General features: G+C 39.2%; 1 protein-coding gene across 5 annotated transcripts in view; it reads left to right on the top strand.

The window, feature by feature from the left end:
- PCCA (propionyl-CoA carboxylase subunit alpha) overlaps window positions 1-27,753 on the top strand; it is a 300,001-nt gene that overhangs the window by 185,237 nt on the left and 87,011 nt on the right. For all 5 annotated transcript variants that reach the window (XM_069802387.1, XM_069802389.1, XM_069802391.1 and 2 more), the window contains one exon: window positions 1,484-1,586. In XM_069802387.1, coding sequence (XP_069658488.1) covers window positions 1,484-1,586 — 103 coding nt within the window. The remainder of the gene's footprint in view (window positions 1-1,483; window positions 1,587-27,753) is intronic.

The raw sequence follows: 27,753 nt of genomic DNA, 5'->3' as shown, positions 1-27,753 counted from the left end.
TATGCATCTATTTGTCTAGCTAATATGTTTAGTGTTTCCATTTCCTCTTTGCAGGCACGTTGCAAGGCACAATTTTTGGAAACTCCTTGCCTAACTAGGTACCTGCACTTGTACTTGCTTAGATTTCAGGTGTCTAAAAACCCAATCTCTTAAAATAATTGTCAAAATCCTTAGCAAGTCAGTGTGTTATCCTTGGCTCAGGCAGATCGTTTCTCCTCCTGTGGCCTCTGGAGGCCTCGCAGGTGCTTCTCCCTGTTGATTCCACAGGGAACCTGAGCACTCCCTTTGGGGACATGTGGTTCACTGGGCACCTGAATCCTCAGGAGGATGCATGTGGCATAACACAAAAAGATGTGTTTCCAAGTTTTAAGACTCTGAAGGCTGCAGTAACATGGCGTAGTAAGCTCTATAATGTACAATAGATGAACATCATAGCAGAAATTATCCTTCAGAGGAGACCTAAAGGTGATGAAGTTACTATCTCTCTAGATTTCTTACAGAGAATCTAAACATGTGTAAGAGTCAGCGTGGAAGAAAAGCTATACCAAAATAATGTGTCTTTGTTTTAATGGAGTGTAAACTCCACCTTCGTACCTTCTCTTTAGGCTATGTGGTGTTTGCTGATACTAATATATGACAACCACATATCAGAAAAGTTGTAACATACCTTTGGACACCAGTTGTTACAAGAAAGTGGAAGAGACTTGAGAAGTTAGGATGAGGAAACTGAAACCGAATATATATTTAAATAAAATAGCTGAAAATCACTTGTTTCACGCTGAATTTCCAAGAATGAAGACTCAGGTCTCATTCTTTTGCTGTCAGGTGTGCTTCTTTAAGCTAAAGTTGAAAAGATTCAGGTTTCTTGTATTACCTGGTAACTGGTGCAGCCACAGAATGCTGCAGGAATAGGAATCCTGCATGTGGGCTGTGATGATACATCATTATTTTTTCAGTTTGCTTGAAGGGCTCTGTAGATGAGATACTCTAAAATGTATATTAAGTATAAAATTACTTGTATTACTTGTTTGGCTGAGTCTTTTGTCTGTAATTGGCCTTTAATGAAGGTTTACTGAGAATGAGATGAAAGGAATAGTGATTATATTTTGCCCTTAAAAAGAATGCTCCAGCTATCACAGTTGCTATTCTCCTGCCAACCCACTTTCTCAACTGCTTTTCATCCTGTTTGAGCTAATTCTGCAGCAAGCGCTGGCTGTATTCAAGAGCCTCCTATAACTTTATCAGCATACCCAGTGCGTCAAGGCAATCTAGAAAGAAAGTAGAGTGTATTTTCTCCTTATATGCCATTTGACAGAAAAAGGTATTTAGTATTTTTTTTTCAAGTATGCTCTCCAACTGTGTCTATAGATTAATGATATTTTATATCCTTCATGACCATCCTATGAGGCAAGTGCTTCTGGTTAAAATGGGAGAAGCATGAAATCTCTGTTAAAAATTCTTCTTCCGTCTGTTTCTTTTTTAGAATTCCTATTGCTAAATCAAAGCAAAGTAGCTGGGAGCTCTCTGTACGTCTAGGAGATGGAATTTACCCAGTTGCAGTTTCAAAGGATGGCTCATCATTTTCTGTAAGTTCTGCTCATTTTCTAAGAAATTCAATGTATTGAGTCAATGTGTATTATCCTACATACCTACTAAAATTCTCTGTCAGTGACCAAACATAGATGTTTTTTTTGCCTTGGGTAGGCATTGCTGTGAATTACAAAACAAGACTCTCTATGTTAATTAAATAGTGCCAGCATACAAAGATTTTTCTCTGCTCATGCTTGTGGAACATTTTTGTATCTACTTGTTTATTAAATTAGTTTTCTAATTAATGACCCTGTTTAGTGTCTTGTTTAGAAGTAAGGTCTTATGCTCTAGTGTAGATATGTGAGAGCAAGAAAATAAGTGCAATGTCAACAAAAATTACAGAAGCTTAAGTTGGTGATTAAAAAACAAATCAAAGAATCAAGCAAATTGAATGCGTAATCATACTGGAATGGAATTATTCAGCACCTCAGTGGTAAAACTGTATATGGTCATAGTAAAATGCCAGTGTTTCAATATGTGCCTAGGTCACTTCAGATGACTGTGTATAAACTATTATTTTTACAAATATGCTAAGATAATTACTTAAGCACTGAATGTTGTCAGCTTGAGAGGCAGAAAGACAGGCCATGACAGTATAAGAACGGTGATGCTGTGTTCAGTAGTTCAGCTGTTCAGCAGAATAAAGTCAAGACAAGCTGGTTGAATTGGGAGTATTGAGAAGGTAGATTTATAGAGAGAACTACTTTTTAAGTCTGTTAACGGTAATTCCATAACCAAACTGAGGTGTGGTTTTTTTGTTTTTTTTTTTTTTTTTAATAGACAGTTGACTTGCATAGTATCTGTTGACTCTTGGGCAAAAGTATTCAAAAGGGTCTGAAGAAGTCAGTTTTTCTTAGAATCATTGAAAAGCAGGACCATGACGAATCCCAGAAATCCTCTAGTTTACCTCTGGCAGCTGTTTACTCTTCTTGTGTGTCTTCATTGAAGAAACTTCTGCAACATCTGCCCCATGATATTTTTTATAGTAATGATGTTCACACCCATATTACATTCAGAATCATGAGATTTCTTTGAAAAAGGATATTTAATATTTTTAATATTTCTTACAATGAAGACAGTATTGTTTCAGTGATTCACTTTTGCTTTGCTCTACTGAAATTTCAATGTAAAAGACATGATTTTCTGTTGAAACTGGTCATCTTTTTAGGTGGTTATTTTCACTTACGTGAATTGAGGTAATGAAAACCTAGCTGCCTTTTTTTTTTTTTTTTTTAGTCTTTTTGTTGGCCTAACTGGGGCAAGAAGATGCCTAACCAATATACTTTTTAACACTACCTTTACCTCTGTCACAGTATTTTACATATACTCATGATGAATGTGAGAGTATGAATAGAGAGCAGCCATACCTTCTGTTCCATGTGGATCATAGATCATAGGTGCACTGTAAGAGAGATACGGAGAAGATCAGTTGTCATGGTCAGCATCTTTAAAAATTTTCTCTGGCAAGTGTACTACTTTAAGTGTGAAAGAAGGTGGTCATTTTAGTTGTAGTTATTTCTTCTAGAAAGAATTCTAGGAAGTGTTGAACAACTCTTTACTCAGTACCTAATATTGTGTTGCTCCATGGCACTCAGCCTACTTGTGGAATGGTGCTTCAGGAGTGAAGGCCATGTCTGCGTGCAGCTTTTTACTGAATTACATTTATATAATGGCCCTAACAGGCATCCCATGAACTTGGATGCAACCTGTTGCTCAAACAACAAAACGTCTCTGCCAGATTTCAGCCCAATTTAGAGTTGGACTGGCACTGGCTTGTGTAACAGAGTTAGCCCTTCCCAGGAGTAGTCATTGCCCCCAGCCTTCCCACCTTTGTGTTGCAGCGTCGCTATCTAGCAGCGGTCAGCCTGGAGCTGCCTGCGGCTGTGAGGAAGGTGCGGGGTGGCTGCTGGTCACCGTGGGTGTTGCATAGGCCCTTTCTGCTGTGAGCTCAGAAATCTAATTCCTATAACTGGCGGTTTGTTTAGCACGGCTAATTACACAGGCATGCATCTGTGTGCCTATGGACGCAAGTGTTTTTCGAGAGATTTACGTCAGTTTCACTTAGTTACCTACGCTCTTGCTTATACTTTCAATAAATATACATCTTTAAATCAGACCGAGGAAGGTTTGCAGGCAGAGGAGGCCTAAGCATCCTTTCACGCTTTTGTCTCTATTGATTGTGAAGGTAACTGAACATACAAGCTTGTATGTGAGTCTGTCCTAGATTGCACTTGCAGCTGAGTTGTAAACTGCACCGTGTCTCTCCAGGAGGTACGAACTCTGAGACAGGATGCTGAACGTGTAATGCTGTTGCTTTATCATTTTAGCATACAGAAAATCATCCTGACCTATACCACAGTCCAAACCTGTGTCTCAGTTTAAATGGGACCGCTAAAGAGTTCCGATGTCTTACAGCAGTATGAGCGTTACAGCTAGTATAAGCCCGGTTTAACAAGGCATATGCGGAGTCTGATGTCTAGTCCTTCGGTTTGTTATTCAAACAATAACAAATAACAAATGTGGAGGTTCCTGCTCGTGTCCTTGCGTCCCTGCAGTGTGCTACTGCTGTTACCTTCCAGTGCTAGGTAAGGAGGCAGGAGCACCCCTGGGGAGCTGAGCACCCCCCCAGTGTCATGAGGGAAGGGATGCAAAAGCAATAGGGAGGAAGTAGGGGGGCCAGGTAGTGCCCTAAAGGTTGGGCCAGAGGGACTGGCGACAGAAGCTTTTGCATTCTGATTCTGCCCTAACCAAGCCTGTATACTTGGGGAGAGAGAATTCCTTATTTATTTGTATGTGGAAAATGCCTTAGCTGGTGAAGTAAATCACTGTAGGTCTATTTCACTGTGACCAGAGGTCTATCTCACTTAAACCTTAAGGTATAGTGTATTAAAATTAACTCCTGAGCTTGCGTTTGTAAAAAGCAGGTAAGTGGTTTTTAATACCAGGGTTGTTTAGAGTTACACTTATTTTTCATTGTTATTAGACAAATATCAGAGGACATGTTATTCTTTATTAATAATTTTCTTTTTGCTGGGGTTCTCCTGTGATTGTGCTACAGACAAGAGAATATAGGTAAATACAGCACAGTCAAAAATCTTCTGAATTATTATTCAACGCTTTACAATGGAGAAACAATTGCCTTAAAACTTCAAAGAAGAAAAGTCAAAGACTAGGAACGAGAAATCTTGTTTCTGATCAGGAGGTATAACATACCATCAGAAAAAAACTGGGGAAATTCAAAGCTTTCTTTATTAACTTTGCTGTCAGAAACACAAGTCTCACTTTTTGAACTTCTGCACTTACTTTTTGCTATTAAGTTGGTGTGACACGGGCTCCTGACTTTGTGGGTTGTGTCCCCTTGTGGCTTGTGACAAAGATAGCTGAAGCCGTGGTGCAGTTAGCTAGCCCAGTGGGAGGGCCACCTTCACATTCCCCTTCAGAAGTTTACTCCCGCTGAAAACTGTGCATTGCAGCAGCAGCGTTCGCATCCTGATTTACTTTGTTTACCACTGGGACTCTTCCAACAGTGACTCCTTTCTTTTTTTCCTTAACTTTTCTACTCTCGCCAGCCGAAACCTCACCACCTCACAGTGTGCAGTGCTTTGCTCTCTGTGCAGGGAGTGTGAGCAGCAGGCTTCTCCATGCTTCCCGCTGTTCGTGAGCAGATCATTCGTCAGCATCTCGGTCTATGGGTCATCTGTGGTTTTCTTCCTTTATCATGAGAATCTTAATGAATTGTGCAGTGTTAACTGCTCTTTATTTTTTTCAGGATTTTGACTTTTGTAACCATCTGTTTTTAACCACTTTATTTGTAACAGAGGTCCTTGATGCAGGCTGGCTTTAGGCCACGTGAGAGGCCTTGCTTCCCCAAACTGAAGGACTTAAAAGATAAGTGGTCAAGTGTGAGCAATACTGTTTGCCTGAAGCAGTGCAAACAAAAACATTAGTTTTCTTGTTTCCAGTAAAGGTTAAAAATTTTGAGAATCCTAATTTGATATTTTTTCTTTGGAAATAGAAGTAGCTCTGTTGTTATTCTGAAGCCAGCAAACATATACGCTGATCCTTAAGTTTGTATAAAATTTGTGTATAAGAATTTTCAGTTTCAGACAGTTGTTTCTGATGATACCCTATCAACATAACAACAAACACTTTCACAATTAAAAGATTCTAATGACTTGACTTGAGAATTAAAATTTAGCAACTTTGGTGAGATCTCCTTGCTTGTGTACCAAGAACTCGCCAACTAAATTAATGTAAATGTAATCTATTCTTTTTCTTTTGTTCTTTTTCCTATATATTAATTGCTAGAGGAATCTTTAAGCTAACTGCTTGTCACATATATCCATTTAGTTCTTTGGAGGACAGGTGGTCAGATTCTGGGCTTTGGTTAGTATTCTTCTTATGCTTAAAATTTTTCCTCTCATCAATGGAGTTAAAGATCTTAAAATCAAGATTACTGCTAGAATAGAATTTGAAGGAAGAATACCCTCCTTTACATGAGACTAATGTGAAACAGCAACAAACAGCCCAGAAGCATCCCACCACCAAACTCTGGAATCTTTTGTTTAGTTCCATTTCAGGCAGGAATCTTTTTCATCTTGCCATTTTCAATTGCCAGTCTGGCTACGAAATGTTTATTTTATGATTTCAGTGGTACAAAGACTTGATCCAGTTTTGCTGATGAAGGTTGGAGTCTGTTCTTTCTTTACAAAGCTTGAGTGTTCTGCAGAGTACCAAAGGGTGGGAGAGGCAAAAGCAAATGGGGGAACCTACATATATTAAGCAAACCTGGTAGCTGTGCGGTTTCCCTGCACCATACGTTCTAAATTGACCCTTCAAAGCCAGATGTCAACCACCAAGGATGCTCCGGCTCCGTGTGATGGTGGCTTTGTTGCCTATTTGCAGACTTCCACTGCTGGCTGCTCACAGCCAGTGTGGAGTCCCTTTGCTGGTGGTGTGCTGGATGGGAGCTGCCCTCCCCAGCCAGGTTCGGAGCAGCCCCTTAGCCACTGGTGTGTGTAGGACTTTGGTGTCACAGACAGCCGTGAACCAGCCTTCTCCGATGTGGGTGGATTTCATGTAGGTAATACACTTAAAACGTGTAATAAAAATAATAGCGAAGAGTGTAAGTGGCCTAAGCAAGGGAGAACATAAATATGTTGGACCAGGTATCCAATAATAAAGTTCAATTTATTGGATCCACCACTGTATAATTTTCATTCAATGAAGGAATGAAAGTTAAGTAATTATGGGACTGTAGTGCAATCTTTTCACTGGTATAACCCACCTTCCTTACTTCCTTCAATATTCTCCAGTTTTATTTTTCTGTTATGAATGTTACTCGAATTAGACAACTAAAGAACATTTTGTATTAATATCTTTGTGGTGAAGGAGGTGGTAGAAAAGAGATGGCTCAAGTGATGAATACCAGCAGTAAGTGATTACACTTTAGGAGATACAGTCATGTTTCTTTTTGTTTGAAGTTCGTCGCTATATGCGTAGGTTGAGGACCTAATTTTAGTTCAGCAAGGAATTTGTACCTGTATTTTATGCAATAAACTGCATTCTTTTGAAAACCTTTTTAGCATAACCCATTTTCTGATTCTTTGCTATAGTATAGGAATCCTCTGTATTGAGAATTCTTTATCGCTAATTTGCGTGATTTCACTGCAATTAATTGTTGTTGTTCTCCTTTTTCATGTTTGAAAACAGCCCTTTCTGTTAGGGTTCTTCATCTCTGTAGTAGATGCATACCTTCCCAGACTACTTAGCCTCATCTTCTCATCTGTTCAGTTGACAAAGAATTTCCAGATGTTTTCAGTTACAAAGTAGCTTCTTATCATTGAAGTTGTGGTGAATGAAAGTTGTTTGTTTTTTTTTTTTTAAAAGCGTAAGGTGAAATAGTTCAGAAGTTACTTTGAGCCTCAATGGAAATTTGATATATTTCCAGAGGGACCTGTATAGGTCAAATGCTGAATAAGAGGAGTAGAGCAAGCTTAATTACTTTTTTTCAGATTGCTACTAGAATGGGCTACCATTTTCACAAAATATTGGATCACTTCCTAAATTCAAATTTAAGAACAGGTAAATATAGTACAGACATAAAATCTTTGAAAAATTTGTGAAGATTGTTCAGTGCGGTGAGAGATTGATTAATGACTGTTTTTAGTAATTTTTAGGAAATAGCAATGTTTTTTCCCTATCTGTTTCATGAGAATTAAAGAGTTTATTAGGTATCTGTGTAGGTGGAAAATTGGCCTGTGTACCTCTTAATATTTGCAAGAGAAAACCTATTGTATAGTACATAAATGAGAGCATAAAAATACAAATTTAAGGCATTACCATCATCGTTATTTGAATACATCCTGTATCATCAGCATGGAGTCGATAAGTAGTTATCTGTATGCTTTAATTTAGTTAGTGAATTCATGTATATCTAGTTATGATTAAGTTTTGACTTCAAATTATAATGTAATAAACATTTAATTAGGAGAACTCTGCTGTATTCATTTGCTAATTTGTAAATTTTACGAATGAGGGGTAAGTTGATTTTAAAATTACTTCAGGAAATATTTTCTTTGTTTTGTAAATTCTCGTCAGCGGGAGGAAAAAATGCTTAAGAAAAATATCCCCCCAAAATCAAACTAGATGCAGCTGAAGTATGCAAAGCATCAAGTGTAAAAAGGAACAGTGTAATGTAAAATCAGAGCAACAATACAGAAAGCTGCTGTAAGCAAACTTAGTCCACATTTAATTCCTTAAACATAAATGTGAATGGAGCGGGATCATAATTCAGTGCATATTAAATTCTGTCTTTCCAGTAGTCCGTGTAGAAGAATAACATTGCCCAGCTCTATCAGTATAAAATTAATAATCTTGTTAAGAGAATCAATAAAATATGAGAATTATTATTATTACTAGTATTTTGCATTTCTGGTATGCTTCAGGCACATAATATATAACTAATTGGTCATACGAAAGAAATATGAGGGCTGTATTAATAGGGATGAAAAGCAAATACCTGTAGGAATTAAAAACAATGAGAGGGGTTGCCAGTAGAGATACAAATTAACATATATCCCCAGGATCAGTAAATGATTTTCTGGTTAGTCTAGTTCTAAATATATGTTGTTATCAGAATGTTATATATGTTATATTGTTATATGCATGGAATAAAATAAACTGTTACTCCAATGTCCTGTATTAGTTTGAATGAAGGGAAAGTGCACGTGTAAAGGCACAAGTGGAGGGAGCAGATCAGTTAGACAATCCTTACAGCCGTAAGCAGAAAACTTTTTCTGCCTTTTTCCAAGCGGTTTATATTTTACTTGCGGAGTAGCACACAAATTCTCCATTGCAGTACATGTGCAGTTGTGCAAACAAAACTCTTGATTACCAAGTTCTATAGGTCGTATACCTATAGAATTTATTGTTCTGGAGGTTGTGTACCTAGTTTTACTCTTCTAATTCAGGTTCAAATCCAGAGCGTTTTCTGTTTGTAAGACTTACGTGTTTTGTATAATGGCATTTTAATGCAGTGTGCATACGCTAGCCCTGTGGCGAGAGCAGAACCTGTGATTCCCACCCTTGCAAAAAGCACGACCGTTATCACTGGGCTCTAGTGGTGCTCCTGCTTGTTGGCTGACTCTGTGGCTTTACAGATCCTGCGTTCCTTTCTGTACAGTGGCAGATTTACTGGAAGGGTAGAGGCTGCCCTAACCTATCCCGATGGGGTGGGGACAGTTTCTCCTGTGAGGCAAGCGCTGTGTGCTTGAATCCTTCAATCGGAGGAGAGCATTGATCCTTGCGTTCTGACTCTCTGGGCAGGTGCTTTAATTGCTACGTTTCTGTGGCTGCTGACATGGTGTTTTTTAAATGAAAGTGGCCTTGGCCTCAGTATCTTGGTGTGACCTCAGTGTTTCTGGTATACATTTCCACTCTGCTGCCTTGAGTCTCAGAGAATTTAGATGCTGGGACATGTTAGGTGAGGTAGAGGTAAAAATGCTTAGGTAAATATTAAGTATACTTATACAATATTTGAATGTACTTGTATTAGGTGTGCTTGTGTGCTAAGCAAAAAGAGAAGCAGAGTGTGTCTGGATTGCACGTTTTTTTAAATACCATGCCAGTTTAGTAGTAAGTATGCATAAGGGACTGGTACAATAGGTGCATGTTTGCTTCGTAAAGAGAGATTTTTGGTGTGGGTTTGTGTATCTCGGATTAGTTTATTCACACAGTACTCCATAAGCATACAGAGAAATTATCTACAAGGTTGAGAACTAAAAATGACATGAAAAGTAATGAATTAATTGTGCGGTTTTAAATGTACTCGCCCCTCTGTGTCAGGGCAGTTTAATAGCTTGGTTATAGTAGTTTTTGGAGATCTGTGGTTCTGCTGCAAAACTCACAGTAACATATGGTCTGGCACTGGTATGTAGCCTACAAGAAATGTTTAAAAAGAAAACGCAATGAAAGGTCTGAAACGCTAAAATGTAAAATATTTTAAAAGCAAGCATAGTCTGTTTGGATATTTATTTTTCTTGTGTTAGACTCAGACTTCTCTTCATTGTTTTAAAGCATAGTTCTTAGAAGGCAGAGAAGGAGCTAGGTTTTTACAATGATTAATTCTAGATTACCTGATGAAGAGTTTTACTGACACAGGTGGCTTCATAGGATGAATTCCTGTGGTATGAAAATGGACACTATGTTCTGCCATGGGTCATGGTCCAATGATTCCAGGAATTCCAGTGAACAATAAGCTGAAATATAAATTAAATATCTGTAGCGATACAGAGCAATAACATACCATTTTCTTTCTTCAGAAAGTCTTTTTTTCTGGCATAACAGCATTTAATGTGTCCTGCCACCTTTCCAATCCTCCTGTCGTCTTTTGGTGTAAGACTGAAAGCTCCCTGGGGCACGGGTGTTGTCTTCAATTCATTTGTGTGCCATGCACACTTCAGATCCTGCAGCAGAATATTCATATCATTATTTTCTAGTTTCAAAAAACAAGCCTTAACATGAGCATCACTTGGATGCATTTCTTTACCATTGATTTTTGCATCCAACAAAACCGGAAAGAAAAAGCCCAACAAACTCCTCCCTGCCCTCAAAGACCCCTCCAACTTCCCAACCCCTGTCCCCAAATTTTGTAGAATGAATAGATTAAAAAATGTTGTGAGCTCCTCCTGCTGGTTCAGCAGTAGCAATAGTTACATTTAAAAGCAGGCTAATGCAATGTTAAGAGCCTAGCTTATTGCCACAAAAGCCATAGTTAACTCTGCAGCTCCTGGATGGTGTTTCATCTTTAATTCTGTTCTCTGAGCAAATCTCAACACATTTAATATTCAGTATGACACTCTACTTTGGGATCTCTTGATGCTTTGGCGTAGGGGGGAACTATAAGGTCGCTGCTTTGAGTTGCTTTCTTAGCTCTAAATATCTTTGCTGCTTTTTTTCCCCCTTTAATTTAATTTTTAAGTAAGCCAGACTATTAACATTACTTTAATGTAGCTTTTATGGCTTATGAAAAATAATGCTGCTGTAGTGGATAGATGTGCGTCAGCTGTGACTAAATGTTTTGATGTAGTCTTCTCAAAAGATAGACTAGAAGAGCTTTCCTTTGAAATATGTGAAGCAGTTTTAGACACAGCTTCTCAGATGGATCTAATTAGTCTTTCATACGGACTGGATGTCCGTTTGTTGCAGCTGAATTCTCATTTCATTCACCCATAACTAGAAACACCTCGCTTCAAACATGTTTCTTCAAAGAAAGAAGGGTTTAGGGTTCCATGTTTTACTGCTTTTTGATGTTGGTTTCCCTTTAACTCAGAAGACCTTATGTTTATACAACTGTTATTATTAAGAAAACATAGCTTTGTTCATGAGAGTTCATTCGGTATCCATGTTGGCTATTGGTAGAAGTCGGAGATCTGTGGAATAGATCTTGCTATACGAGACTAGTGGGACAGCTGTACGTCTGGCTATTAAGCTCGTTGTAAGGAAGATTTGAATGCGAGCAGGATGTTCTAATAAAACCAGGGAACCTGGGTTGTGGGAGGACAAAAATTAAGATTAGAGGTACAAATGATCACGCTCATCAATGGATAGCAGTCCTGTTTATTATTTATATACAGTAGTCACCAAAGAGACATTGTACTCTGTACTGTTGCCCATTTAGGATATGTTTACATGGCCCAGTTTAGTACAGTACAAAGGAACCTATGCTGACTAAGGTAGTTTGGGCAGTGCTGCATTAATGCGGCCGTACTGCTCCTAGCTGAGCGAACTTGTCTAGAGCTGGCACGCGCCACTCCACGTGGCACTGTGTTGTGCCATGTCGTGACACCTACAACAAAGCGTATCATGAAAGCTGCAGTGATAAGTGTCTGTTTGATCAGTGTAAAATATTCAGTGAGTGATACTCGGGTACTGCTATGGTTGATGCTTAAGGAAAATGAGTGGAAGGAAGGCAAGGTGACAGATGCTCTGCCTGTGTCTATTCCCCACTGGCTGCTTTTGCAGCCATGATGTCCTTTGGACTAAGGGGAGTTAGTCTGCAGAAACAGGCTGATGGTGCTGGCTTTACTTCTTGGCTTCCCAGCAATGTAGCTGAGTTGGTTTTGCCTCTGGCGATTGCCGTTCACCTCCTCCCTTCCCCGTCGAAGGACGGGCAGTCCAGCCCAGCTGCCTCAGATGCTGACACCTGGGACATGCTTATAAGAGAGGACAGGGTGATGTGGTGGGCTGTGAGCAGTCTGGCATTAGTGGAACCGGCGGGTCTGCAGGACTGTCTCTCGGGTCCCTGTTACTTGTCCACGTCAGTAACTCCAGCAAGCTTGCGTGTCTGCTAGGAAGCTCTCGCTGCAATACTTCTTCCTGCCCCTAGCCTCACCCAGTCGTTGCCTCCATTTGCCTCTTACCACGTCACCCTCCGTTCTTAAATCCTCTGCTTGTCCACAGGCGGCTGCATGTTCCCCGTTTGTCCTGCCAGAAAGCAGGTCTGGGTTTGCTGTGCAGTCACTCACATACAGGTTGGCCAGCCCAGCTGCTGGGTGACAACTGAATTGTCCTTGGCTGTCCAAGAGCTGAATGGGGGCATTCGTTTTGTTCTCTGTGCAGCTTCTCATTCTTATAAAACTTAACATGCTTGGTTAATACTGACCAGTCAGTGGGTTCAGAAGTTGAGCGTGTGGTGGGGATTTAGAGGAGGGACTGACAAATAGATGGTGCATTTTGTTAACCTTTTTTTCCTTTGAGATCAGGCTAAAGGTACTGTTATTGAAAGGGTTAAGAAAGAGAAGAAGGTTGTTCTGAATGCAGGAGGAGGGAAATGATTTTAAATTATTAAAAATGAATTGCATCACTGTCTCTGGCTCATACAGAGAATAAAAAAGCAACCTGATTTAAGAAGTTGTAATCTACTGCCAATGGTTTATTTCATTTTCCAGAGAAAATCTGTGGATCTCAAGGACATACAATAAATTGAAATCAACTGGAAACCAAAACAGACCTATAGCTCCGTAATTCTAGAATTATTTCAGGTAATATTGTGTGCACCAGTCTTCGTTTCAAAGGTTGCTGTTGGAGTTCCAAAATCACTTAGATTTAAGGAATGCCAGATGTCAGGTGTGCATTTTGCAATAGTGTTAACTATGTGACTGAATGCAGAATCCCTTCGCTGTTCAGTGTGTTATATAGGCCAGCTCTGGGCGTTTCCCATAGTTTGTGTAGTGATGGGGACTGTTGTCTATAGACCTTTGTTTCATTTGTTATGGAAATGTAAAGAGAGGCAGTGTACCAGGGGACAGTAGGAAGAGAAGGGTCAGTCTTGCAGTTAAAGGGGTCTGTGTGCTGACTTCTATCCCTGCCTCTGCCAAAGTTTGTCAGAGGTGCTAGCCAAATCTTTGAAACCATACTTTCTAAATGCAGGCAGTTCTGTATGGTCTTCATTCTCTGGGCCTCAAACTTTGCACTAGAATCAGTCATGGAAATGCTGAATACTTACAGCTGCTGGGGAGATGGCTGCTATCAGAATGTTTAGTTACAAAGCAAAGTACTCTGCAGTATCAGGTTTCACATGCATCATCTATTTGGTATGGTCTTTTTAAACTGTAATCTGTTGATGTCTCACCTCTAGTGGTTGGTGTGAGATGATGGGAATGTGGTAAAAATAAATGGACGTTTCTCTAATGTGGAAACAGTGAAATTCTATGTTCTAAGGGAGACATGAAAAGTATGATGAAGACAGTACTTCTAACTGTGGACTAAGACTTGAGTAGCTTGCAGTAAGCCTACCTGAACAATTTGGAGACTAGTTTATTTAATGAATATCATTCAGTAATGTGTCCACAGCATTTGAATCTGTTTAAAATATGTATACAAAGGAGATGAAGCCAGGTAGTGCTTCATATCTCAAATTTTATCAGTTTGTGATATTCACAATCAAGTAAAGGTGTGTCTTCATTTAGCAATTCTGTGTGTGTGCGTGTGTGAGAGACAGAACTCCCTATGTTCTTATGTAACATCCCCCCCCCCCAAATTTGCTTTGCAATATAATGCTGATACTCTGAGGATTTGTTAGCTGGGTTAGATCCATTAAGGTCATTGCATGGACCTCTGGAGTTAGCTGAATGTAATTGCTGGTAAGACTGCCATTTTCTGCGCAGCACAGTAATAGCAATGAACAGTAAAGGTCAGGAATTTGATTTTTATTCCAGGCTCCGTTTCTGAAGGGTGGTCAAGCATTCAAAGGTTGTGCCTTCTGCATGTTTGCTTCTTTTTGCTCACTGCTATTAACATGTCGTTTTTCAAGTCCTGCCTCTTCCCAGCTTGTCTCTTTGTTCTGGTTTCATTCTTCTGACTAGTCCTACTTTCCACCCCTCAGTCTTCTTGCCTGGTCCATGCTCATTGTCTGGCCAGTCTGAGTCTCCCCTTTGGACTTCCACATCACTTAGCAGTCAGTCTTGGTTCTCTTCTACAGGACCTTCTCCCATGTCGCTGTGTCCTGCTCTGTAGGCCTCCAGGCTTTCACCCATGCATTGGTTCTCATTTCCATTTTCCTTTCCCAGGGCCTCAGCATTGTTTTTTTCTTGTCCCATTTCTTCTACCTTACTATTTGTCTGGCTAGTCCTTTCTCTAAGATCACTCTCTCACTCCTTAGGTAGTTCCCTCTTTTCCTTCATCCTACGCTTCTAGCCTCTTCTTCCTTGCACAATCAGTGCATGCTTCCATCTCTTCCATTCTCTGAATTAGGTTTCATGTGTTTCTGTTACCACTTCTATTTCCTTCCTCCATTTTTAGTCTTCTTGCTCAATGAGTCCCCCACACCTTACATCTTACTCCAAATTTTCCTCTCCATCTTTTTTGCATCTCCTTCACTGACACTTCCAGTCTGTTCCATTCTGCTTTCTCCAGTCATGGGGCCATCGGTGTCCAGTTTTTGTTGCTTCTGTGTTGCTTATACTGCTGCTTCTTCCTTTGGTGCTCAGCCCCAGCAGGAGCAAGCAGTGAAATCACAGAGGTGACAGTCTTACTAGGTTTATGCTTGACCTGGTATTCTGCAATCCAAAACCACGATTTCGCAGTAAGCTGTGTTCAGCCCTCGGCTGGTATGTGTTAAATACACGGAAGTGTCTTCTAGAAAGTTCCCCTTTCTGAAATCACTTCTAAATGACTGTTCAGCCTAAACAGAGTTCATCTGAGTTGTAAGAAATTGAAAATACTGTGTGATGATGGGAGGAGTTGTACAACTTTGGCACTAAGGCTCTTCCCCCTCATGCTGTAGCTCTGTGTCCCAGACCCTTTTGGCAGGCCCTTCCTCTGCTCCTCCTGTGCTCCTTCTGTCTTCGTTCCAACCTTGTCTTTCTGTTGTGGCTGCCCTCTTGTTTCCACCATCTAACCTCTATCAGCTGTTTCCTTTATTGCCCTAATCGCTGTGTATTTTCACACAGTGACCTCTTTGTCACTGTTGGAGCAGCCCAGCTGTTTGACGGTAACAGACAAGTTTGCATGCACAGTTTATCACGTTCTAATTTAATATTTTCTCCTAGCTGATAGGGGAGGAGGGAAATAGTTTAATGAAAAGTGCATATGCTTAAGCTGGCATCTTTATTTTGATGATGGCGAGCTTTGCTTATTGTTAATTTATAATGAACGTACTTTTGAGTAATTTAGGGTCTTTCATATTAGTTTTATCATCTAAACTCTCAAAGGAAAGCTACACTGATGGCCAATCAGCATAGCAGAAACACAGAATGGTTTGGTTTGGAAGAGACCTTTAAAGATCATCTAGTCCAACCCCCCTGCCATGGGCAGGGACAATTTTCACTAGACCAGGTTGCTCCAAGTCCCATCCAACCTGAGAACAGAGATAGTATATCCAAATCTCAGGGCGCTGAGAGCCCGGGTTTCCTTTGTTCAACAGTTAAACAGGCCAAGAACAAAACCAGCCAGAATAGGATGCCCATGAAGAAGACAGCAGCAACTGTTAGGATAAGAGAGAGAAATAGACCCTCTCCCTTACACAGCTAATGGATTTTTCCTGGCCTTGGCAAAGGAAAACTTTCTGAAATAGGTGAGTTAATAGGAATGGAGGAGAAAGGGCCGAGGGATGGTCATTGTCAGTTACAATCTGTCTGTCAGTCTACCCAGCCAAAGTCCGTGGTGAGATCAAATTGTGTTGGCCCATTATGTGGACTACATCTGCAATCCAAAGTGAACCAAAGGTGACTTAAAGTTGTTCAGGCTGACCCTGCGGTACAAATACTCATTACTTGTTTTATTGTAATTTATGTCATAAATCCCAATTTACAATTTGTGGTTTTGCTGTGTAAAAATGAGCTGGAAACAACTGAAGTGCTAAATGGCCTTACAAATGAATGCTTGTAGGAGCATTACCAAGTGGGATCTTTTGAATCTGTTGAACGATTCACATTCCCAACAGAAGCTGTTTCAATAGCGAAGGGTGTGCCCCAGAAAGCTCAACATTAGTAATGCTTTCCAGAATAAGTGGGAAATTATTTTGAAAATGGCAGTAGGAAATATGTTCAATGTTACACACAACTCTGGCATTTTTCAGTCATTTGGAACTATTAATCTGCTTTATTAGATCTGCCTAGCTCTTTCTGTGGATATATGCTAGTTTTTTTTTTTTTAATTCTTCAGCTGGAATTTTTTAATGGTCTCCCTTAGTTTATCGTTTTAGCAAGTTTACTTCTGGTACAGTTAGCTGGAGTGATTAACAGATGAAATGACTTCAGAGTGTAAATTCTCATTTGGTCTTCTAGGTTATATTTCATCTCTGTTGTATGCCTTCCTAATTACTGGCATATTTCAGTACTTAAAATTAGAATTTTAAAGCATGTATTATTCATCTTCTCTAGATCAGAATTAAAAACAACATGGCCTGACATGTTACATTATTTCTTTGAAATCTGGTAATGTTGTATTTTCTCTCTCATTTAGGCTTAATTACCTCTTTAAAATATTAAATCAAGAATTGTTCTAATCCACATGACATAGTTTTGTGGATTTTTTCAATTAAACTATTGTTCGTTTTTGGTTTTTCTGTTTTTGTTAAAACAATACTAACCTGTGTTATGTTTGAACTGGAACATAGCGGTCCAGCTCCGAACCTGTCTCAGTGGTGCCTGTCATTGGCGCCAGTACTGAAGAAAGCCCAATGCAATTTTTGCAATTTGGTCTTATCCCTGAGAAATGTCTGAAGAGTAAATAAAAAGCACAGGTAACTTTGAGAACAATAAGATTTAGATACAGCTTCATGACTTGGGATAATCTCTGAGTATGTCTTACTACATTAAATATTTGCCTTGTTAAGTAATGGCATTAAAAAACAATCTGTGCAAAGCACGTAGAAGATTAATTAACATTGGGAAGAAAAGAGATGTCTGAGCCTTTCACCTGTAAGATACCCTTTATCTCCAGCTGAGTATGCCGGCCTTTAACGCTATTTGTCATCTTCCCCAACAGGTATCTTGATATTTTTTTTCCACGCTGCCGTTTATACTTTGAATGACTCCTGTAATGCCAATATCATGTATTAGTCTGTTATCCTCTCCCACCAAAGGCTTTAAATATTTGTTTGGCTTAAGCAAACAAATAAAGACACATTCATTTAACTGGCATATACTTGCTTTCAGAAAAAATTAATTTAAGGGAGCATTAACGAAAATAAAATGTTTATTCCCAAGTTTAAGGATGTTGTAAATACAGAGTTAAGGCCTATCTGCTATGATGCTTTTCATATAACTGTTATCTACAAAGAGGGTATTCATTATTTTCTGCTAAAGCAAACACATGCAAGGAGAGTTCTACATATAGCTTTGGTATGGCTTTATGGTGCACATCTGTGGGTGGTCATCACCTATGCAAGTAGTCATCTTGGCTTGCACCGTTTGATTTGAAGGAATGAAATGGGTTATGTAGACAACAACTCTTTTAATGAAAGGTTTCTTTATGTGGTGATCATTAGGGTATGATGGAACTGTCTGGCTGCTTTTAAATGTAAAGTCATTTAATTTTTTGCTGATGATAAAGATATGTGACTTGCAAGAAAGGAATGACGGGGATCATTCTGTTTGTGCCTATATTGTACACTGATACTTCTTGTATGATTTTTACATAGATATTCACATTTGTATTTTTATCTTTAAATTTTTGCTGTATGTGTTTAAGTGCACATTTCTATAAATATATGCATCCTATTTAATCATATTTTAGCATATTAATGAAAAAGCATAGCATTATTACTGTTTCACAGCATCTTAAATCTCTCAGTCAGGGAGAACTACCATTTTTTGCATTCTTTTATTTCTTCTTTCCCTGGTTGCACCTTTTGGCTTTTCTAAGGAAATACGTTTTGTGTAAACAGTCTCTTGGGTTTAGATAACCTTGAGCTTCAGTGCTGTAGGAATTCTGCCCTGAGTTGCATGCTATCCTTTAACTTATATGGAAACCTTATCATCAGCACAACCTGCTGTGGAAAACCAGGATGTTTTTTCTCCTTGTTCCAATGTAAGGTATCTCTATTTAAAATAGTAGGGATAATCTCCATTTTGATTGCATGCATCCAAGGCTAAGAAATATTCATTGAACTATGTCTTAGTTTAAAAGAAGTGATTTTTGCAACACTAGGGATAAGACATAAAATTTTTTATTGTTCTGGGCTTGAGGTTTTTGTTTCTGTAAATTTAAGGGTAATATGGTTTTATTAAATTGTTCTGCATTATGTTGCATGACAAAGGAAATGGGGCTTTTACAGATGTGGGCTGTTGACAGTTTAGGTATCAGATCTAATGCAATGAAATGGCTTATTAGGATCATAGAAGCTCTAAAATTCTTGCACTGTTACTGAAACTTCATGGTACACACAGCTTTATAATGTCATTATCCATTTTACTGGAAATAGGCGATGAATGGTTTTGATTGCATGAGAAAGTGTTTAAATGTTCTTTTAATTGGTCATTGGTTCCTAATTGGTGAAAGCATTCTAATGATACTAAAATCTTTCTCTTCTCACTGAGGAACTGCTGGTTGTCTCACACTTGTTACTTCATGGATCAGAAGCATGCTTGTCTTGTAGGAAAAGCCTGCCCAAGGTTCCTTTCCACAGAAACAAACTGTTTTTCCCCCCCCCGCCAAGTGCTTCAATATGCAAGGTCTTGTAGGAACTGTGCAACTCCATATCGAAAAGTATATACAATGCTACCTTACTTAAAGCATGCCAGAGTTGCCATCTTTTTTCGGTTCTCCCCAGATTCCTGAGTGACAGTGAAAAGAAAATCTATTTTAATATTTTAAATTGCTTGTAGGTAGTGTACTTTGCTGTCTCCATGCCAAAGATGAGATCCATCCTCATGGCTGAAAGAGCTCTTCTGGTGGCTGGTGTCTGTCTGCCATATGTCGGCATCCATACATCATCACTTTGCGTGTACAAAAGCAAAGACCCTGTTGAGTATGAAGAGCACATTGCGCTCAACACCCCTGGCTCAGGTCTGGGTTGAGTCCAGGGAACAAGAAGAAATGGGTTCTGTCAGAGTAGGTGTAAGTTGAAAACTCCTTCTTTTCCTCTTCTGGCTTTCTTAGTAGTGAGTTTATTGGAGATTCTTTTTGTCATCTGGGGCTGAAAGCAGAGTGAATGTGTACCAACAGTTGCCAGGTTTTCACACTGGGGAGCCTTCCGGCAGGCAGCCCTGCGTGGGGAGCATGGTTCATGCTGGATCAGAAAGGGAGCTTTACCTGGTTTGGGTTGAAGGATACCACACTGTCATTACCAAGTCTCAGAAACCTTTTTTTGAGGAAAAGTATGGCCTTACCATGATCGACAACACAGCGGCATCATCTATGTAAATGGCACAGTCTTGTCGTTTCAAGAAAGGACAAATGGCACCTTCTCGTGGAGAGAAATCTTTGCCTATGAACTATTCACACCAGAAGTAGGCAGATCTCCCAGGCAAATGGACTCTGCACTGGGAAGGTGGATTAAAGGGACTGGGACAGTTTTGTGGCCGCATTCAGGAAAATCTTAAGCCTTTGGAAGCTTGACAAGAGCGAGCACTTTGTTTCCAGGGGCACCAAGGGCTCCCAGACTCCTTCGCTGCAAGTGGTGTTGTAAGTGTGAAAGTTACCATTAAAGCATTTGCTGTCAAGATAAAAGAAATCTATTTTATTTCTAATAGAAGATCTGGGAAATGGAGTAAAAATTTACTCTTTGACAGTAGTGGCACTGTCTTTTGCTATCCCTGTAATTCTGGCAACAACTCATAAGACCCACGAACACTTTCTCCTAAAACTACTGCTATAGTTTTGCGACTGCCTAAACTTAAAGTGGAACTAACCTATTACAGCTTATGTCCCAGCAGACACCTGTTGATGCAAGTCTCAGTTCAACCGTGTTTGGCTGCGTAGGTGCTACAATGAGCAAACTGTATAAAACATAGGTTTCATTTCTAGGGCTATAATAAAGCAGGATGCACCTCAAGGAAAAAAAAATCAATAAATAGGTGTGTGGTTTGACATACAGAGTTTGGAATTACATAAAAGGATTAATTCCAAATAGTACCCATTTCCTCACATGTCAAAGTCACAGCAACAGATAAAGTAAAAGCAGTTAAACCAGGGTTCCTATTGACACAGTTCCGTCTTGATATTGTCCTAATTCACAACTAACTTAACTAGGTGAGTCAAGTACTTCAGACCTCTATTTTCTGCTTAGTTGAGCTGCTTTATTCAGTATTTCTCCGCTTCTGAAGACGTAAGGTTCCTTTCTATGTAACATAATAGTAAGGAGGATTTTGCAAGTTTGAGCTTTAGTAACTGAACTAACGCCTTCAGCAAGAATACAGATACAGAATATGTGTCTGTACTGAAAGTATATTCAGTTTTTATCACTTACAAGGCAGTTCTGCTGACTTTTGTTTGGAAACAAAATGTGTGAAGAAGAAAAAATTGGCACATATTTGATATGAAATGTAATACTAATATATCTATATTGTGATTTTTTTTTCTAAGTAGCAAGTAGTGTAATGGCTTGATACCTTGAAGGAATTGGAGAATTTGAAAAGAGAGATCCCTCTTTGTTTTATATTATCTGGCTGTGCGGAGGAAAAATCTATGAAAAGTTTCCATTCTGAGGTGGCTGAAATTCTGCAAAGTGATACAAAGGCCCAGGGCCTCACTCTTAATGGCATCAAAGCTAATGCAATCCAAACAATACCCACTTCATGGGCAGGAAGATATTAGATTCCTATAAAGAGATGTGCAAAGCTGCAAAATGATCAAATGTTGCAATTGTTAACAAACAGAAGACCTGTAAACTTAATGCAGTAACTGACAGCTTCTCGGATAAAAAGTTTGTCAAGCTCCAGGGATTTTGAGAGTTTCTTTTCATTAATCATGTAATTCTGAATATTCATTTTTCCCAGTCATACTTGCCATTTACCATTAGACACTACCTTTGTTGTGGTTATAACAAGGAAATTCCCCACAGTGAAGATCAATGCACAGCCAGGTAATGACATTTTATATGTATGTTAACAAGCTTTGATTATTTTTGTAGTCAATATGTGCTGTAATGCAAAATAGAGGGCTTCCTTAACTTAAAAAAAAAAATCTCAGATTTTAAACTCTCTGTGGAAAAAGTGGAGATCATTAATTGTAGAGAACAGGAGTTAACAGTAAACCCGAACGCTGGGTGCTCTAGCTCATGGGGTCTGTTGTCGCAGAATGGGCCTGTCTGAATTCAGTTTTCGTAGAATTATTATTCAAGAATGTGCCAAAAGTTTTTGAAGACAGATGAGAAAATCAATAGATAAAATACATCTGTTTTGCTTTATTGTGTCATCATTTTGTAGTTATAAAAATTCAGTGTTAGAATTTTAGCATTTCATTATGTGCTTAGGGCTTTGACAGCAGGTCTTGTTGATTGTTCTAGGTATTTTGACCTTTCCAAGATACTTCACCTGTGAACTGTCAAAGGTGTGTATGTGTGTCAGTCTTCATAGCTGGCAGTAATGACTATGATTGCTTTTAAAATTGGTGTAGATAGGTAGACAGAAAAGTTTTCTTAAGAGCAGGAAAAATAGGCTTTTTTTGTCAACTTCAGTTGTCTCTGCTGAAGGATTTTTCCTGTTAGTTATTGTTTCTTAAAGTAAATCAGTAAGCCCAGGGATACTTAAGTTTTCCATTCTAGGATACTTAGGTTTTCCATTCTACCATCTATTGCTTAGAAAGACAACTGATATTAATTTCAATTTACCCATTACAAAGTTACCCTCTTCTGCTTCTCCAGTCCTTTTCCAAAGCTTTTCTGTTAGGATGCCTGCAAAACACTGAGCCAGAGGTTAGGCAACAACCGTGCTGTGGACAGTGTCTATCGTATCAAATGGTGCCCTTGCCAAGTCGTCATCTTGTACAGGCAGAGATGAAATGTTCCTGTTATGGGGAGAGCTTAATTTGTGCATTAGGAGAGGTGATGGGTATGGCCAAGTGCAAAGGCTCTGTTTTCATGAAAACAACCCCAGCAGGTAAAAGACAAGGTGAGGAGACCTAAAACCTATATTTTGGATCTTTTTCCATTAGTGAAATATTTTTCAGTTTTCCTTAAAGAAAGAGTGTTTGACTGTCCCCAGCCAGAGGGAGGGGGGCAGAGGGAGGACAGTTGAGCTTAGTTCTCTAAACTTGCCCAGTATTGCCTTAATCTTAGGTGACTGTGTGATGATGAACGTGACAAACGATTCACTGTGCATACTGAAGAACCAGTCTAGGTCTGTAGAAGAACTCAGTGTTGTATGCAGGTGGTACATTGATCTTTAATTCCTGGGATGCCTTCATCAAAATCCAGGATCAGCCTTTAATGTATCTGAAAGACTTCAGGTGCTTAATTTTTTTTTTTTTTTTGCCAGTACAACTGCACAGGGAGTTGGTACTTGCACATGCCTGGAGTTTCCAGTATCTTGCCTGGGCTGAAGCGTTGGTATCGCTTTCCTGCCTGTTGCTGCTGACACACGATGGATTGGGTGTTTCTGCACCTCCCTCCTTTGAAGGTCATACACTGGCACTGCCCGCTGTGGACTGACAAACACTACTAGCGTTGAGTTCAGTATGCGAGCTAGCAGCCACTCTCTCGTCTGCCTGTCTGGTGTAGTGGGGAGTGATTAACACCCCCCCCCTTTTTTTTTTTTTTTTAATGCTCCACTAGTACAGCGAGGAATACGAGATTCATGAGGCCAGAGACCGAATGTCTGAGGAGGAATGTAGTTGCAGGGTGGCTGTGGGGCTGCGAGGCTGAAAGAAAGGGAGCCTCGGTACTGGCTTCTAGTTCTGGGACTGCTCAGAGATTTTATCCAGTGACTGGTTTTGACACAACTGAGTAAACACAAAATTTAGCTTAGGTTATATGATCTTGCAGTAAGTGAAGTATAGTATGGTAAGTAAAATCATTTTTGAGGGGTTTATATACTTGGGTATTGCTGTTAATTTATGAACATAAAACTTGCACTTGTTCAGCATTAAGTTTTAAGAATTGCCTGAACTAAATGGCATTTTTTTTCTTAAAAACTAACTGTAGCATCTGTTTAAAATAAAACTTATGGTTTATATCAGCTAAAATCAGCTGCTCCACTTCTTGCAGGCTTTCCAGTTCTAAAAGGACCATCCTTTCTGCAGGGGGATGAATAATGTAGGTTAGCTTGTTTCTGTGGGCATTTATTACAGCCACACAGAACAGTTCCTGGAGAGGTTTTCTATTTCTTATTTAGCAGCAGTGAAAATTGCAATTATTCTATTTACTTGGCTTGCCACTATGGCAAAGAGTAATTCTTTGGACTGTGAGGAGGAAATGTTTGTTTTCTCTGGCTGCTTCTTGCATATGCTGCTCCAATTATAATTAAATATGAATATTTACCGATAAAATGAAGCATTTTTCAAGTTCAGTTAAATTGATTTTTAAGATCCAAGATATAGGCATAGGCAACCCATCTTGTGTTTTGTATAATGCTGTTCATTATACACAACTAATAGACAGAGTAGTGAATCAATAAAATATCACCATGCACATCAGATGAACATTATGGCTGTAAATTCTTCATCAGGAAGAATCTGTAGGGGAAAAAAGGAAACAAAAAGCTAGATCAAAAGCGATGTGGGGAATTAATGTGGAGAAGATGAAAGGGAAGGAAACGAACAATAGGGTTGATGTAAGTGGAGGATTAAGTAAAGCAGAAGCAATCATTTTTTATGGGACAGATGAAAAGAAATTGAGAATAATTGTTACAGGAGGTGCAAGCAGTGGCAAGTTGAAAATGGCGTGTATTTAATGGCCATATGAAAACTAGGGCTTGTCTGTGATTTGTGCTATCATTCATTTCCAAGAAGTAGCTTCCTAATAGCTCTTGTAGTGTCATGTGCCATTCTGTCAGTGGCATTCACAAAAGCTTATTGGATTCTTTTGGAAGTTAAAATACCATGCTAGCCTCATTCAACATTGTTTAGGTCCAGATAACAATTTTATTTAAAATATTTGAAGCCAGCCAAATCATCCATTCACATCTGCTGACCCTTTGTACATGCAACACTAGGTTAACAAGCTTGCTTAAAGGAGTGTTTACAGACACAGCTCATTACGTGGTACGACTGATAATGTGCAATGGAAAGTTCTGCAACTTACTCTGAAAGCTCCTAAAATACAGGAATAACTGAAATTATTGTTAAGGCAAAAATTATATCTGTTTTCAAGCATGCTAAATGCTGTTAATAATGTTTTCGGGTTAAGGAAAGCCTATCTTCCAAAACTGTGCATAAGGCTGATGCACGGCTCCATTATGAGGAGTACTTTGGGAAGAGTCAGGACTGGGCTGGTGTTGTCGTGGCTGTCCTCATCTCAGGGTCATCCCAGGCCCTCACAGAGCAGCAGTAGTGCTGCAAAATATCTGTATCCTTGTGCTTGGGAAGGACGGTGGAGGAAAATCTGAAGGGACAGTGCTACCTTCTTTCTTGGGTCTCTATCCCACAGCTAGTAGGGTAAGCCCTGACCAGCAGGGCAGAGGTGGCATTTGTTCCCAGGGGAAGTTTCTTGTTCATTGGCTTAAAAGATTCTTCCTGACTCATACTAATTTTTCTCCTTAATTGTATCCTATTAGTCACTCCAGTCAGGAGCTATGACGATTACACCTGTATGAGATTTTAAAATTGTTATTGTTATTCCTGCCGGTCCTCTGTTTGCCAAAGTCTATCTGTAAGTCAAAGCATTGGACATGGTAGCATCGAGAGGGATGCAAGTGGGATGGTGTGGTATTATGTAGGTCTGTCACTAATAATTTGAACGTTGACCCTTTCAACTTTTTGCTGTTTTTCACAAGAGTATATTCAAGCCCACCTTCAGTGCTTGTTGCTTTTCCTGTGCTATCCTTGATTCCTCACCACCTTTTGAATAACGAGGCCTTGAATTATAGATACATGATTGTACCAGGCTCTTTATAGTCCTCTCCCTACCACTTACGATATGTTTGATTTTTAATGTGTGAAGTTAGCTTTGTTAACATGGTTTTCTAGGAAGGGCACCTATATAGACAGGGACTATGATTTCCCTGCTCTGAGATCATGTCCCTTGCCTTTTTGATCTGGGGTTACACTAGCTATTTTGGCTTTTTATTGAATCCCAAATCAATTTTTTGTTTGCTGGTGTTTTTTTGTAACTTTACTGGAGTTTCCCTCCAATGTTTCTAACTTGCTTTTGGAATTTTTTGGAAAATGTTAAACTTTTAAACACTTTCTGTCTACTTCTTCATTTTTCACTTTACCTGGTTTTGCGCTAGTACTGTATTACGTTTCCTGTTGATATACTTGCATAGAACCTCTTTTAAGCTCTTTGAAAATATTAGGAAAGTCTTAACGTTTTTGTTTTGGCTTTGCTTTGTTTCATTGACCGTCTCGGAAATTTCCCACGTGAGCTGCATTGATTCTTTGGATTTTAGGTGCAGCCTGCTGAGAGCCCTGGTGCTCTAAAGAATGCCTTGTGCAGTGATGCTTACTCTTATTTTCTGAATTAAAGCTTGTACAGAGCAAAATCTTTCATGTGAACTTTTGTCCTGTACCTTCCAATCTCTGCGATGCTTCCAACTACTTCTTGCTGTTACAACATCAAAATTAAATCTTGCTTCTTAGTGAGAGAGAAGGAATTTCACACTTCATAAAAGAAATTAAGATCATCAGTTGATTGCTGTCCCATATCATGTCACTGAAGGTAAACTCCAATTGTATCTACACCATGTGCATATACTGTCTTTGTAGTATCTGGTCAAATGATTTGGACTGGCTTATCACTTTAAGAGCAGGGATGCCCCTGGCAGAGAGTTTACTGGGAAAACAGGAGCAGAATTAGTTCAGGAGCATTGCATTCCTTGCATTGAGCTCTTCTCTTCTCCTGTGTCTTAAGAGAAGAAGGAACTTCTCTTACAGAGATTTTCCTGTTCTTTGAGCACTGGCTGGAGCATCTCTGTGTTCTGGCGTGGGGACTGTTTTAAATGACTGGGATAGTGCAATCTTTATATGAGTGTACGAGGGTCCCTGTCTGCTATATAAGATGTTTTCTGCAATGCATGTTAGACAGAGCCTAGCCGACTTTACTGGGCTCAGGATTTGGGCCCTTGTTTAAAACTGTTAGGGGAAAGTAGGAAAATGTCAGTATCTCTGGGGACTGCTAGGGCTTTGAACATGGAAGCGTTATGATTCACAGGTAAACTTCCCGCATTTTCCCATCCTTGTAATCTCACTGATGTTTTGTGGCTGCACTGGAGAATATGAAATGATGGCTATTAGGCTGAAATATTCTGTCTTGTCTTCTAAGTTTTTACAAAAAGCGGATAGAAAAATTAGGTTGAGACATAGCAATGGAGTTTCTGAAAGGTCCCAAAATGTGTTCAGAGATAGCACCATAGCACAACTCTATGAAAGATAAGCCTTTTGTGACAAAACCTTCAAAAAAGAAGTCTATACATTTCCTGTGGTATTTAAACTGGCAAAGGCAATAGAAGCTGTAGTGTCAGGATGCCCCTTTCGTTGCTGCCTGAGAAGCAGATCTCATGATTGTTTTGCATTCTCTGTGCATTTTCTTCTAAACTAGTATCTAATTGATGCCTAATTCATACCGCCAGAATTTCAGTGTTGTAGTAAATATGCAGTTTAATGTGTGGCGATTGCATGTTTTATTTAGGACAGTGTAAAACTTATTCTGTTCTTGCTGACAACTGTTACAAAGATGTATATTTTTTATTTGCCCAAAATCTGAATATTTATAGGTGATTAAAATAAAGAGGTTGTTTAGCAGGTGCTGACTGCAATTTTGTAGTTACAGTATTGTAATCACTTCATGAGGTGTCTCTGTTGAGGAAATTATCTTTGTTTAATGCTAAAGGATGTAGGTAATCTGTCTCTAATGCCAAATTATTTCAGGGTGTGCACTTCACTTTTTCCCCTACATTTACGTAGATTGGAAAACTGAATGTTCCAAACAACTTCTGGAACAGTTTCCATACCAACTTTTATGTGCTAAAAATGTAATTAAGATTGTTCAACCCAAACATAAAAAAGAACTGGAATTTAATTTATATGGTGTTTTTGAAGGAAATACTGTTTCTTATTTAACTG

Source organism: Haliaeetus albicilla, chromosome 15 (assembly GCF_947461875.1).
Source record: "Haliaeetus albicilla chromosome 15, bHalAlb1.1, whole genome shotgun sequence".
NCBI classification, from domain to species: domain Eukaryota; kingdom Metazoa; phylum Chordata; class Aves; order Accipitriformes; family Accipitridae; genus Haliaeetus; species Haliaeetus albicilla.
The sequence above is the reverse complement of the archived record's forward strand: the minus strand, read 5'-3'. Positions and strand labels throughout refer to the sequence as shown.